The 13,942-nt window shown below is 40.9% G+C and overlaps 1 protein-coding gene and 1 long non-coding RNA gene across 8 annotated transcripts in view; one reads left to right on the top strand and one right to left on the bottom strand.

Annotated features, from left to right (window-relative positions):
* Positions 1–6,758, bottom strand: part of EPS15 (epidermal growth factor receptor pathway substrate 15) — a 161,899-nt gene extending 155,141 nt beyond the window's left edge. For 3 of the 7 annotated variants that reach the window (XM_054488226.1, XM_063656211.1, XM_063656231.1), the window contains exon 1: positions 6,557–6,734. In XM_054488226.1, the coding sequence (XP_054344201.1) occupies positions 6,557–6,589 (33 nt within the window). In that variant the 5' untranslated portion in view covers positions 6,590–6,734. Of the gene's footprint in view, positions 1–6,556 lie in introns of all 7 variants that reach the window. The other 4 variants (XM_054488244.1, XM_054488256.1, XM_063656227.1 and 1 more) reach the window with 3 other exon arrangements.
* LOC129036733 (uncharacterized) lies at positions 5,609–11,434 on the top strand. The gene is made up of 3 exons (XR_008502637.2): positions 5,609–5,844; positions 9,307–9,452; positions 10,946–11,434. It is a non-coding gene; the product is annotated as an uncharacterized LOC129036733 (long non-coding RNA).
* Positions 11,435–13,942: the final 2,508 nt, after the last annotated feature.

Genomic DNA, 13,942 nt, shown 5'->3' with positions numbered 1-13,942 from the left:
TAAAAGACTAAAGCAGTTTATAAAAAAAGAAATACAAATGGTTTCAAAGAAAAAAAAAGATAAGTTCAGCCTCACCCATAAAGAAATAACAAACTAAAACAATGAAATTGTTTGAAATCTTTCTGATCACTGGACTGACAATAATATACATGTTGATCAAGCTGTGGAGGTAATGACACTCTCAAATATGTGTGCTGCTACAGTGTTTCTGAACGTATATGAGCAATATTTTTTTTTTTTTTTTTTTTTTTTTGGAGACAGGGTCTTAGCTCTGTTACCTAGGCTGGAGTGCAGTGGTGCAATCATAGCTCACTGTAACCTGCTAATCATAGCTCACCTGTAGCCTGCTAGGACTACAGGCGCACACCACCATGCCCAGCTAATTAATTTTTTTTTGTCCCAGATGGCTCTCACTATGTTACCCAGGCCTTGAACTCTTGGCTTCAATCAATCCTTCCACCTCAGCCTCCCAAAGCACTGGAATTATAGGCCTGAGCCACTATGCCTACCCCAAATTAGCAGTATCTATGCAGATTAAAAGTATCCTCTGGCCCAAAAATTACACCTACTAGAAATTAATCCATATGCTCACACATGTGCACAAAAACATGTAAAAGAGTATCCACTGCAGCATAGTTGTAACAAAAGATTGAAAACAAAATAAATGTCCAGCATTAGGTGGCCAGTAAAATAAATAACAGTAAGTTCACATATAGAAATACCCTGAGGTTTTGAAAATAATAAGGGAGATCTATATGTGATGATATAGAGCAATCTTCTAAATCAGTTAAGCTAAAAATAATATAACAACAAACTGTGAAACAATAAACAGCTTACAGAAAATAATATACATATACAGTATACATATATATTTATTCGCATATACACAGACTATTACTGGAAATTCACACAAGAAACTGGCAAGAATGGCTGCCTCTGGGAAAGCAAATGAGGGCCTAAAGCAGAAAGGAGACTTCCCTAGCATTGTATGAATTTTTTTAAACATGAATTTATATTGGCTTTTTAATTTACTAACTATAAAACCTAAGTCCCAAATTCTGAGCCTCAGTATCCTCCAATTTGAAATGATGATAATAATAGCTTAGTTCATAGGTTATGCTTTGTAAGTTATAAAGCAGCACAAAAAATTATAAATTAGTCCTCTAACTGAATTGTCCAAATCAATTAATATAATTATTATCATTCCTCTAATCAGTTTCTCTAAATGTTTAGGATGAAAACTAAGTGTAGACGCAATCTTAGAACACAAAGCTTTACTTTACACATAGTTATTGTGTATTCAATTTAAATGAATAAATTTTCAAAAATGCCGTAGAGAAAAGCTAAATCAGTTGATTACAGAAGGAATACATTCTCACTGTTGAAAACAAGCTAGATAAAAACTACAACCATGCTATCATAAAATTTTAGTGTTTTTTTCTTCCAGTCTTTTTTCTACGCATGCTTAACTGGGTTAGATCATTTGTCTAAATAAAAAAATGTTCACTTTACTGTAATACAGCATTCAATTTACAAGATTCCTCAGATTATTAAAAATACCTAATAAATATAATTTTTAATGAAGGCATACCTTGTTGATTCAACTGCTTTAAAAATGAAACTCTAGCATATGAGTTTGCCTAATGAACTCTGCCTGGATTAACTTTTCATTTATTATTTCTACCAATTCTCCAACTAACCAGATCTCTCTCAGGCCATTTACTTGGTTTTGGTTTCCAGAGTACTGATTTTTTTTTTTTTAACTTTTATTTTAGGTTCAAGGGTACATGTGAAGGTTTGTTACATCAGTGGACTTGTGTCATAGGTATTAAGCCCAGTACCCAATAGGTAACTTTTCGGCTCCCAATTTTATTAAGCCCCAAACTCACAAACAAGTATATAAAGTGCTTTTTGTAATTCCCTAAAGAACAAGTAAAATACCTTAGATTGAGCCTTTAAAATCACACTATTAGAGATTGCAGAGATTCTGAACTATGATTCGTTGCTAATGATACTCAATCTTTTTCTATTACACATTAGTCTGTTACTAGCATTCTGTCTGCAAACAGAGTGAAAACAAAGGAATGCACTCTTAGATTATTCCTGAGAGACTCGCTATTGGATGAACCTGTTCCTAATTAATTTTAACTATGACAACCCCTCCCAAGTGCTGAACATTTCAAGCCATCTTTGAGAAGGGTTAGATATCTCTCCCAAGAGATTTCCTGAGTCTATCAAACCATAATTATACGCAAAAAAGAAAAACATCATTAATGTGCCTTTCCCATTGTAGGAACTCAAATATCTGTCATGTTGAGAACAGTATCACTTTTCTGCTTCTGAGAACATGTTGTCATTTTCAAACTAACCTGTGTTTACTGTCATAATTGTTAAACCAGACTACTAAGATGATATGTTTATTAGCACTTGTACTGTGTACTTGTTTAAAAAATGAAACTGAAAATAAATACTACAAACTGTGAAATTATGGGAGATGTTTTCCTCTAATTTCCAAGTTTTCTGTAATACAGTTATATCACTCTTGTAATTTAACAAAAAAAGCATTAGAACTGTTGTTATACCATTTATATACTAGGATTTTAAAAATTAAGTCCCTACTTAAGGGCTTTTTTATTACTTTAAAAAAAAAAAAGAATCTGACAACATAGTTAGTCCCTGTCTCTACAAAAAAATTTTAAAAATTAGCTGGGCATGGCAATGCACACTTGTAGTTCCAGCTACTCAGGAGGCTGAAATGGGAGGATTCCTTGAGCCCACAAGGTTGAGGATGCAGTGAGCCTGAGCATGCCACTGTACTCCAACCTGGGTGACAGAGTGTGATCCTGTCACAAAACAAAAACAAAAACAAAAAAATTCTTGCTAAACTAAAGCAAGAAAACCAGTACAAAGCTGAATTGCTAAAAGACTATTTTAAATATTCAAATCCTATCTCAGTAAAATAAAACCTTTATCATCAATAGCACTAACTTTGAACACACAATTGTATCATCAAGATACTATCAAAGGCACTAGAGATTCAGAAGCAAAAACCATGGCTTATATCCTCAAGAGGCTTACTACTTAAGACAATGGCATATGCCGAAAAAAAAGAATGAAAAATATAAGGCAGCATTGGATATGCCAAGCATCTAGTACATAGAGAAGAACAGTGAAATAGCTTTTGAAGTCCTACAGACCTTGGTTCAAAGCACAGATTCACCACTTACTAGCTTACTTACTAGCTTCTCTAATTTGTAAAACATATCGTTAGATTCTAAGTGTAGTAAAATTCCTGGCATATAGTAATACCCAAAGGGAAGTTAACAGTATTATTATTATTAGGGACATGGGCATTAGGGAGTAAAACTGACTATTGGAAACGTTTTTTTTTTTTTTAAGTATTACATGCTTTTTTTCTAATCTACCAACAGAAGCAAAAATCAAGATCTTTCTCCCTCAGGTTTTACTTCTCATTGACAAGAAGTAAACAGAACACCTAGTAAAGACAACTGAATTGGAAAACATTTAAGGCTGTAAAGCACTAAAGAACCCAGAGAAAGTCCACTAGGTCTATAAATCATAGAACACTGTCTATAAAACAGGATCTTAAGAGTTGGAAAGGTCCTTGGATCAGCTAATTCAAACTCCTCTAGCAGAAATAAGTTCCAGGTTTTGTCTCCAAGGTCAAAGAATTGTTAACTATTTTTGTTCATGAGTATGTATATCCTCAGTACCTAGAGTAATTCCTAGCACATAGTGAATGCTCAGCAAGTATCTGTTGAGTCTTTTTTAAAGTTAAGAAAACTGAGGCCTGGATATTTAACCCAAACCCATACAGTTAGCTGTGGCCAAAGCAGAACTGGAACTAACATTTTGGTACTCTAGTATTCTATCATCTCTAGAAGCTAGACTATAATAATCTAGATAATTTATTTTGGTGGCTGGGGAGTTGAAGGGTGGGTTGGCAAGCTTGGAGAAAGGAAGGAAGGCATAAGCTAAAACATTTTTCACATTTTTTCCCCAAACTCAGTTTTGCTTAATTGGAAAAGGCAAGAAATTACAAACAAGATAATCCCAGTACAGTGTCTAGTACCTAATAGGTACTATAAAAATATTTGCTGAATGAAAATCATCATCATATGAACAGAAGCAGAAATTAACTTGAGCATGTTTAATCTCCATTAACTGTTATAGAACCCTTTAGAGCTTTCAGTCATTCCCACAACAGTTATTAATTACTTTTTTCCAGATAGGTACTATGGGAGAAAGATGGATTAAAAGATGTCCCTGCCCTGAATGAGCTCTCACTTGAGTATGCCTATGTCTAAATGTGTGTGCTGGGAGGGTGAGCAGGGTGGGGGGAACAGAGGATGATAAACGGGTCAGTAATGAATGTGAAACCAGGCTGCATTGTTATCTTAGTGTATTGGGCTCAGGCAGTTATAAAAAAATAAAATTAAATTTAAAAACCACAAATCTGCAAACTTTTGAAATAACAAGGAGGCACATTAGGGTATACCAGCAACTGGAAATGTTATTTTTTCCTGTGCCTTCGTAATCCCTCTTATTGCCTCTTCATGTTTTAAAATCAGAATATTCTGAATTTACTTATTTGAATTATCAATAAAAATTAACCACCAATGTATATTCTCTCATATGTGAGGCACTGAAGGATAATAGCTACTACTGATTCCGTACTTACTGTGTACACATTAATACCTAAATATATAACCCAAGGACACATGTAAATTTTTTAAATGGCTATAAAACTGACAGAGCTTGAAGCAATTCTCCAGAGATGAATGATAGTAAATAGAAGCTAAAAACATGGCATTACCCAGGGAGAGAATACAGTATGTACACAACTGAGAAGCAATTTTACGGAAGTCTTTAAGAGCACAAAATCTTCAAGAAGGGAAAACTCCTGCCAGAATTGGCCAACAGAGCCAGAAAACAACAGCCTGCCAACAGGGATCTTGTTTAATGCAAGTCACTAACTAGACTCACAGAAAGTGAATACCTAAAAGTCAGTGCTGTCGTTGTTCAAATTTGAGTTTTGGGAGGACCCTTCCAAACATACATAACCAAGACTAAACCACCACATTCCATGTTAAAGGGTTCTTCCCCCCTGTTATCTGCTTGTCAGAACAGGACAACCACCACCACCACCAAAAAAACTGGGAAATAGACTTCCCTTATGATACTTAGAATTCCTGCAAACACGGGTTAGTTATTTTACATGAAGCATGTACGTGACTCCTGGTTTCTGAGAAAACATTTTTTTTTCTCTCTATCCTACAGTGACAGGCAAAGCACCCCAAAGCCTCTTGATTTTAAACACAGAAAACTCCACTGCCGAAATGTTTGCCCTATCCCAGCGCTAAAGCCTTAGAAGCACCGACGAATCTAGGCCAAGGAGTACAAGATGGCAGTGAGATACCACAATGCAGGCAAGGAAGACGGGGTGGGCCCCAATCGGGAAGCACGCGCCACCAGCTCTGGAGAGAACCGTCTGAGACGCGGGGGAGAGTTTGGGTCAGAGAAGCAGGAAGGAACTGGCAGGTGTCTGTCACCTTATCATCCCGGACACCATGTTTACGTTGTACTTGGCTTCTTTACAGAGAGGGAGGGACCAGGTTCCCAGTGTGAGTGATGTTTAAAGATTTTCTGAGAAGCACAAGGACTGGACTTTGACAGGAAGCAACGAGGCAAGAGGGAAGCTCGAGAACAGGTTTTGCTGATGATTCCCCCCAAGAAAAGTGCTCCCCGGGAGGCCGTTCCTGGCACCAAGACTGGCGGAGCCACCACACCCGTTAAAGGGATCCACCTGGACAGCGATCAGGCGTGAGCCCCCCGAGGGGAAGTGGAAGTGGAAGCAGACGTGGGTGGGAAAAGGCTGCATTGGGGGTCTTACCCAGAAGGAAACCTGATCAGGAGGGGGAGAGGCTGAACGGAGGAAGGGGCCGGCAGAGTGGGTAGTTGAGTAGGATGAGACTTCTTTGGAGGCGAGGCTAACTACATTAAACTCTGAGAAGGGAGGGCTTCCGTCGGACTCTGGGAGAAAGGCAGGTCTGGAGAGGAAAGACTGGCTTGGTGGGCCTGCGCGTCCGGCTCTGGAAGTCAACTCCTACTGGGGGCGGCGCGCAGCCGGCCCAGCGGGCGAGCCTCGTGCGGCCCGGGGGTGCGGCCGGCCCGCGCGAGCTCAACAGGAGCTCACCTGGGATGCGTTCGGCCCCTGTGGGAGGAAACTTCCTGGGTGGGTAAAAGCTGCCCCGCGCAAGCCGGCCCGGCACCGGCAGAGCGCGGCCGGGTCACAGTCCACACGGCAGCGGCTCGGAGGGCGGCGGGGGGCGCCCGACGACCCCGGGCGAGGTCGCCGCGGCCGCAGCGGGGCTCCGGCTCCGGAGGGCGCCCTCCCGCAGTCGCACCCGCTTTCCCTCACACACACCGGCCGCCCGGCCCACAAGCCAAGAAGCTGCCCGGGTCGGCGAAGCTGAGGGCGGTGGGGGAGGGGGCACCGGCCGGCCAAGCCCGGCGGACGGGCGTGTGGCGTTACCTGTGTCAGAGAGAGCTGGGCCGCCGCAGCCATGGTGTTTCCATCATGCAAGGGAGGGGAAGGAAGGACGGGCTGACTGGGGCTCGGGGCGGGGAGGAGGCGGAGGGAGCGGCCGCAGGCGAGGCCGGGGCGGGCGGGCGGGCGGGCGGGCGTCTCCCCTAACTTCCACAACTTCCCTCCTCACGCCCGCCCCGCCCCGCCTGGCCCCGCCCGCCTGCCCGCCCGCCGGAGCCGGCCGCGGCGCCGCCCAAACCCTGGCGCCGGAGTCTCAGCCGCCGGACCAGAGCCTGCCCCCGGGGCCGCCTGGGAAAACCCGGCGCGGACATAAAATTAAAGCGGACGGGCTGCGGAGGCGACTCCAGATTGGCCTGTGAACTTCAGACAGGCCACCTACCTACGCTGAGCTCCTGCTTCTGAAAAATGGGGGAAATTATAACTACAGGCCAAGTTGCTTACAAGGACTAAATGAGATAATGATAGAAAATAATAATGGCACTTTATATATGCCAGGCTCTGTACTAGACTTATTTTTTGAATTGTGTGAATGAAGGAACTGAAACACAAATAAGTGTCTTACTAAGGTCATACAGCTAATTATGTAGCTGAATTAGAATACAAGTCTAACTGTAAAAACTTTATTTAACCATCTGCTAGTATATTGGAAAAGAAGACATTAAGTCATTCCCTCCCACAGCCAAAATCCATTTGGAAAGGGGAAGCAAAAATGTATTTGCCTGGTGCCTGTCACACTTAGATTGTTTAACAAGGGAATGCTGGTGCCTGTATCACTCCTAGCTTCTCCCATCGTCCACTTAGCAAACTCCTCCTCCTTTCTCAGGACATAATTCAAGTATCACCTCCTTTGCAAAGTATTTTTTTCTCCTCCTCATGTCAGAATTACACACTCTCCTTTATAACCTTTCTTCTCTACCTTGTGATGTCATCACTCTAATGACAGTTTACACCTATCTATCCCTCTAGATTAAGAGCTCCTCAATGGCAAGAACTGTTTTCAATATATTTCTATATCGTCAGACCCTAGCATTACAGTGCATGCTCAGTAAAGGCCTTCGTTCCTGCCTATATTAAACATAACACATCCTACACCTTCTGATGCTGCCAACCTTCAGTTGGAATACCCAGTTACTTGAAATTCATCTTCAAAGTCTCAGAGTATATACCACCTACTTCAAGAAGCCTTCTAGGAACTCCACACCCCACCTCTAAGTTGTTCTGATGTGACCGTTTTTATACTCTGCCTTATCTGTAAGCATTAGTTGAGGGCTTGTCTCCACCTCACTGCACTGTAAAATCCTTGAGGACAAGTGGCTGACTCACTGCTTTATCTCCCTCATAGTTCAGCCTACCACAGAGGCCTCAATAAATGTATTTGCCTGAATTGGTCTTAATTTCTTAGTCATGGTGGCTTCCCATGACAACAAACCACAACTCTATCAGGCCTACACCCATTACCATTATCATAGCAGTCCCCGTGGTAGGAGGGACAACTGAACAAGACCCAGGATGGAGTTAGCCCCACCTAAGTTTTTAGACTATTGCCGCCACAAGCAAACCATTCCAGAAATTCCCCCGGGAACTCCTAATTCTACTCAGACTCCTTCTGGCAAAGGCCAGCTAACAAGAGCAAGCCATATACGTCTGGTGAGTAACCACTTATTCAAGAGCATCTTCCTTGGCTTCTTTTTTGCTGTTAATCTCTTTAACTGAAGAGAGAATAAGAGATACTGTTTTACATTACTTCACTTTGGTACATTCATCAGCCATAACTACAACCGGTGTTTCTACTGGTGTTTTCTACTTTATATTAGCACATTTGAGCTTCACAACTCTAAAAGGAAGTAATCATCATACTCACTTTACAAATGAGGTAATGCAAGGTCACAGAGGCTAAGTGATTTGCCCAGGGTTATACAACTGATAGCCAAAGCAGCATAGTATAGTGAAATAAATAGGACTCGGACATTAGGAATATCCAGGTTGCAGCCCTGGCTCTCCCATTCACTAGTTGTATGCCCTTAGGGTTGTTGTGAGGATGAATGAGATGACATATACAAAAGTGCCTAAACTTGTAGCTACACAAATTATGAAATCTGAAAATCATGGAGCAAATCGCTTTGGGGAGTATAATTTCACTTGCTATTCAAGGGGACTCCTCCAAACCATATGAAATGTAAGATATTCCTCTCAGATGAATAAGGTGGAAACCCTGCCATGTAGTTTCCGGAAAGGCAGTGCGGAGTAGCAAAGAGAATATTAAGAATCAGAGTGTGACCTCAGGCAAACCATTTAACCTCTCTGAGCTTCAGTTTCTCATATAGGAAAAGTAAGGAATTATTACTGTTTTAGCTTTTATATGATTTATATTAAGTCAAAAGCACACCTTAGCCAGGCATGGTGGCACATGCTACACAGGAGACTGAGGCAGTTGCACAGAGCACGAATTCAGCCTGAGCAACATAGAGAGACCCCATCTCTAATAAATAAATAACACCTTGTATGTATACAGTATTGCTTTTCACAGTTTATAAATGTTTTTATTTTATTTTTATTTTTTTGAGACAAGGTCTCACTCTGTCACCCAGGCTGGAGTGCAACGGTGCAATCTCGGCTCACTGCAACCTCCACCTCCTGGGTTCAAGCGATTCTTGTGCCTCAGTCTCCTGAGTAGCTAGGATTACAGGCACCCGTCACCACACCAGCTAATTTTTTTTTTTTTTTTTTTCTGGTAGAGACAGAGTTTCACCGTGTTGGCCAGGCTGGTCTCGAACTCCTGACCTCAAGTGATCTGCCTGCCCTGGCTTCCCAAAGTGCTGGGATTACAGGCGTGAGCCACCGCGCCCGGCCAAATGTTTAGAAGCACAACTTCTAATGTTCAGTAAGTACATTATAAAAGTTTGTTGAATTGAACTGAATACAATCTCATATATAATTGTTATTTGGATCTTCACTTTATCCCCATAAGAAAATCAAGGAACAAATATTTTATAAATTTATTTTATAAATAGCTTCTATAAGTAAGAGCCATTGACAGCAGGCTTGGGTCTTGGTTAACAAAAAATAAAAAGAATCAGATACCCTAGCAAGGGAAGACTTGCTTAAAATCTTTATATGGGAATTGCCCCACGTCCCCTTCCAGACCACTAGTAATTTGTAGTGGCTTCTTTTTTCATTCGTAGGTTCTAGTTTAAATTAATGACATGTAATGGGAGATGGGAGCATGTCTATATGGAAGAGAATAATGGGCCAAATTCCCAAAAGAGGCCTAGAACTTCTGAGAGAGGTGTTTGTTTGTTTGTTTGTTTTTAATGACAAACCAATGACAATTTGCAAATGTGTGTCCCAGATCTCATCAGACCACTGGGTCATATCCCAAATCTATTTTAGGAGAGGAAAAATGTAGCCAATCAAATATATGTTATAATCTAATTCATTATAACAAGAATGAGCTGCATGGAGCAGACAAGAAGAATTTATCTGTTTTTTCTAGGACAACTTAATGTCTCTGGGTCACTAAGCCTCATTTTCCTCATGATTACATTGAAGATAATAATATCTACTTTGTGTGGATGGTTTAAGGATTAGAGCTCATGTATAATGGCCTATCAAAGAGACTGGCCTGGAATAGATGTTCAATAAGTAGTAGCTATAAGATACCATTCTTCAAGATCACTATTTAACTCTCTACCCTTCAGGCAACCCTCCAACAACTAAGTTAGTTTGACAGATATATTAGTTACATGAATGGGGGTGCCAGACCAGACCAGGTGGCTCACATTTGTAATTTTAGCACTCTGGAAGGCCGAGGCAGGAGGATTGCATGAGCCCAGGAGTTCAAGACCAGCCTGGGCAACATAGTGAGACCTCGTCTCTATTTTTTTTAAAATCAATCAAATAAAAATAAATAAATAAATAAATAAATAAGAGTGGGGGTGCTTTGAACAACTGACATATCCTTGTCATTTAAAAAGTCGATGTTCCCTAGGTAAATAAAGTTGTATCTGATGACTTAAATCTGAATACTAATAACCAACAATTGCTGTTTTCTTTTTTTTGTTTTATTTATTTATTTATTTTATTTGAGACAGTGTCTTGCTGTGTTGCCCAGGCTGGTCTTCAACTCCTGGGCTCAAGTCATCCTCCTGCCTTAGCCTCCCAAAGTGCTGGGATTATAGGTGTGAGCCACTGCACCCAGGCAAATTGCTGCTTTAATGTGCATTATATCATTTATTCCTCAAAACAGCTCTACAAGGGTTATTTTTAATCTTTTTTTTTTAACAGAAGAGGAATTTGTCCAAATTCATAACGACAAAGCTGGGAATTATACACAATTATACACGGGTCTTCTGACTCAAATGTGCTTTTTCCTAGGGTGTGTTGCTGGTGTCCTGCAGACATTAATCACTACCCAAGAAGACTTGTTAAAATTTTGCCCTTGAACATGGGAAGCTGAAGATGAGGCTCTGGATTTACGATAGCCCTAAACCCAGGATGAGCCTAAAGAGAAGACCTTAAATCATAAACAGCTTTGTCACCAATCATCTTTCTATCCTACTCTAACTCCAACCCCCCTCCCCAACCCATCCTTAAAGGAAATCAAAACCACTTTTATTTTTCTTATTTTCTAGCTTTTAGAGGCAACTGTCATATCAACGCTTCATGAACACTGTGTGTCTGTGACGTCAGCATCTAGAAAGTTGAGAAATGTGAGGTGACTGAAACTATGAAAAAAAAAACTGAGGAACTCTCTGAATACACAAAGAGCCAGTTTATTTGCATGAGACTTTGAGAGATGGGCTTTCCATATAGATGGTGCTAAACTGTATTTTAAAATCTTACTACAATTCTCATGGTAATCTGAAGCTCATGCTTCTAAGCTGCTGGTTTCATAAATATAGTCCATCATTGTTCGCGTTTGCCCAGGGCAGAAAGAATATGTGAGGCAGCACAATAACAACAATTGTGCTATGCAAATAACCATCCCTGTGCCAGGGATTGAGCTATGAAAAGAACAAGCAGTAAGAGATTTGTAAATGCCATATACACACAGGGTGTGATAGAACAGTTCAAAATTGTCATCATCGCTAACTTTTCAGGGCAGTGGGATACCCTGGGAAGAAGTTGAGTTTAGGACTGGGAAGGCCCAGGTTGGTCCAGTTTTGGTCCTGCAGTTTCTTTGGTGACTTTGCAGAAGTCAGGAACTATACCAAGCCATGGTTTCCTCTCCTGTAAACTAAAAGTAATAATAACACCTACCTGCTCATGCTATTACAATGATTAAATGAAGGTTTATGTGAAAACCTGGTACACAGCAGAAACTAGATAAGCATTAGCTCCTTTTTCTTCCTACTGGAGAACATGTAGGGTTTAAGTAACCAGAACACAAAAACAGAAAATATTTTTAAAGGTTTTCAGTGGCCTTCAAAAGCCCACTTAATGGTTTTTTACATAAAATTTATTTAATCCATTAGTAATATTTATTGAGTACTATACAGTAAGAGAGATTATTATATTTATGTCCCCAAAGGCCATTGGCTTCTAGTGAGAAAGCAAACACTGTTTTGCCCTTGCCCTATTTCCTTCCTTTCCTCTCTGTCCTTTATGAAGAGTCCTGGAAGCCATAAGAAACAAAAAGGAACACCATAGGAAAGAAAACTTGCACTCATGGCTGCAGGTTCTTTCATCTGCAGGTTTCAAAGCATTTTCTCCATAGGTAATTACTAGCCCTGCTTACCATGTGTGAATGCCGAGACACCATCAAATTAAGAGGCTTGCCCTAAATCATAAGGCTGTCCTGTTTGCCAGACTTGGGCTCTAAAGTAGGGCACATGAGTGTCAATAGAAGACTTCAAGTGATGAGGAAAAAAGTTTGAGGAATCCTGATTCCGAATCAGTGCAATAACAAGAGCATGGGCTTCAGAGTCAAATTTGATTTCAAATCCAAGCTCAGCCCCATTTGACTGGCTGCCTGACCTTCGTCAAATCATAAACTAAGTCTAGTTTCCCTTTTTGTAAAATGAGGATATTCTTACTTCTAAGGTTTCAGGGAAAGTTAAATTATGTAACTAGTGTGAGAGAGCCTGGTTCAGTATCTGTCACTTAGCAGGTGCTGATAATGTTGGTTTATGTCATTTGGAAAAGTTAATATATCTCCCCCACAAACACAAAATAACAAATAGACAACTCTTTCAGTCAACGATTTTCAAAGCCATAATCACAGTTGTGTCTCAGTTTAAACCCATGACATCTCACATTATAGCACAAATAGAGGATGCCTTGTTCAGGCCTTCATCACTTTTCTTCCTTGATTCTGTGCTTTCTCTCATAGCCCAAGTCCAATCTATCAGAAAGTTCTGTCGGCTCAATCTCCAATATATATCCAAGATCCTAATTTCCAGGTCTGACCACTCTTCACTGCCTCCACTACCATGGCCTTTCTCTTGGACCACTGCTAAAGTTTCTTAACCAACATCCCCACTTCCATGATTTTGCCTAGGTTCATTCTCCAGATCATAAACTGAATGATCTATTTTTATTTATTTACATCACCCAGGCTGCAGTGCAGTGGCACGATCATGGCTCACTGTAGCTTTGAACTCCTGGGCTTAAGCGATCCTCTTGCCTCAGCCTGAATGATTTTTTTTTTTTTTTTTTTTTTTTTGAGACAGCATCTCGCTCTGTCACCTAGACTGGAGTGCAGTGGTCCAATTTCAGCTCACAGCAGCCTCCATCTCCCAGGCTCTGTTGATCCTCCTACCTCAGCCTCCGGAGTAACTGGGACTACAGGTTCACACCACCACACCCAGCTAATTTTTGTATTTTTTGTAGAGACAAGATTTTGCCGCATTGCCCAGGCTGGTCTTAAACTCTTGGGCTTAAGCAATCCACCTGCCTTGGCTTCCCAAAATGCTGGGATTACAGGGGTGAACCAGTGCACTCTGCCTGAATGATCTTTTTAAAACATAAACCAGATCTTATTATTTTCCTGGTTAAACCCTACAGGGACTTCTCATCAAGCACCTGAACATGGCCTACCGTGGGTAAAGTATGTGTCAGCAAAGCCCAGAAGAGCGAGATGTTTGGTTAAATGGAGCATGGTAGAGATGAGAGAGAAAGAAACTAGCAGAGAAGGGTGGAAGGGGTGTTAGAAAATACCCAGAGGGACTCATGGCTGGACTACAAGAGGCTGAGAGAAATGTTTCTCTCTGGAGATTCTCTTTTTTGTAAAATGAAGATATTCTTACTTCTGAGGATTTCGGGGAAAGTTAAATGATGCAACTGGTGTGAGAGAGCCTAGTTCAGTATCTGTCACTTAGCAGGTGGTGGTAATGTTTATTTATGTCATTGGGGAAAGCAGCTCAAGAGATT

The sequence above is a fragment of the Pongo pygmaeus genome, chromosome 1, assembly GCF_028885625.2.
Source record: "Pongo pygmaeus isolate AG05252 chromosome 1, NHGRI_mPonPyg2-v2.0_pri, whole genome shotgun sequence".
NCBI classification, from domain to species: Eukaryota; Metazoa; Chordata; class Mammalia; order Primates; family Hominidae; genus Pongo; species Pongo pygmaeus.
This window is presented reverse-complemented; position numbering and strand designations above follow the sequence as displayed.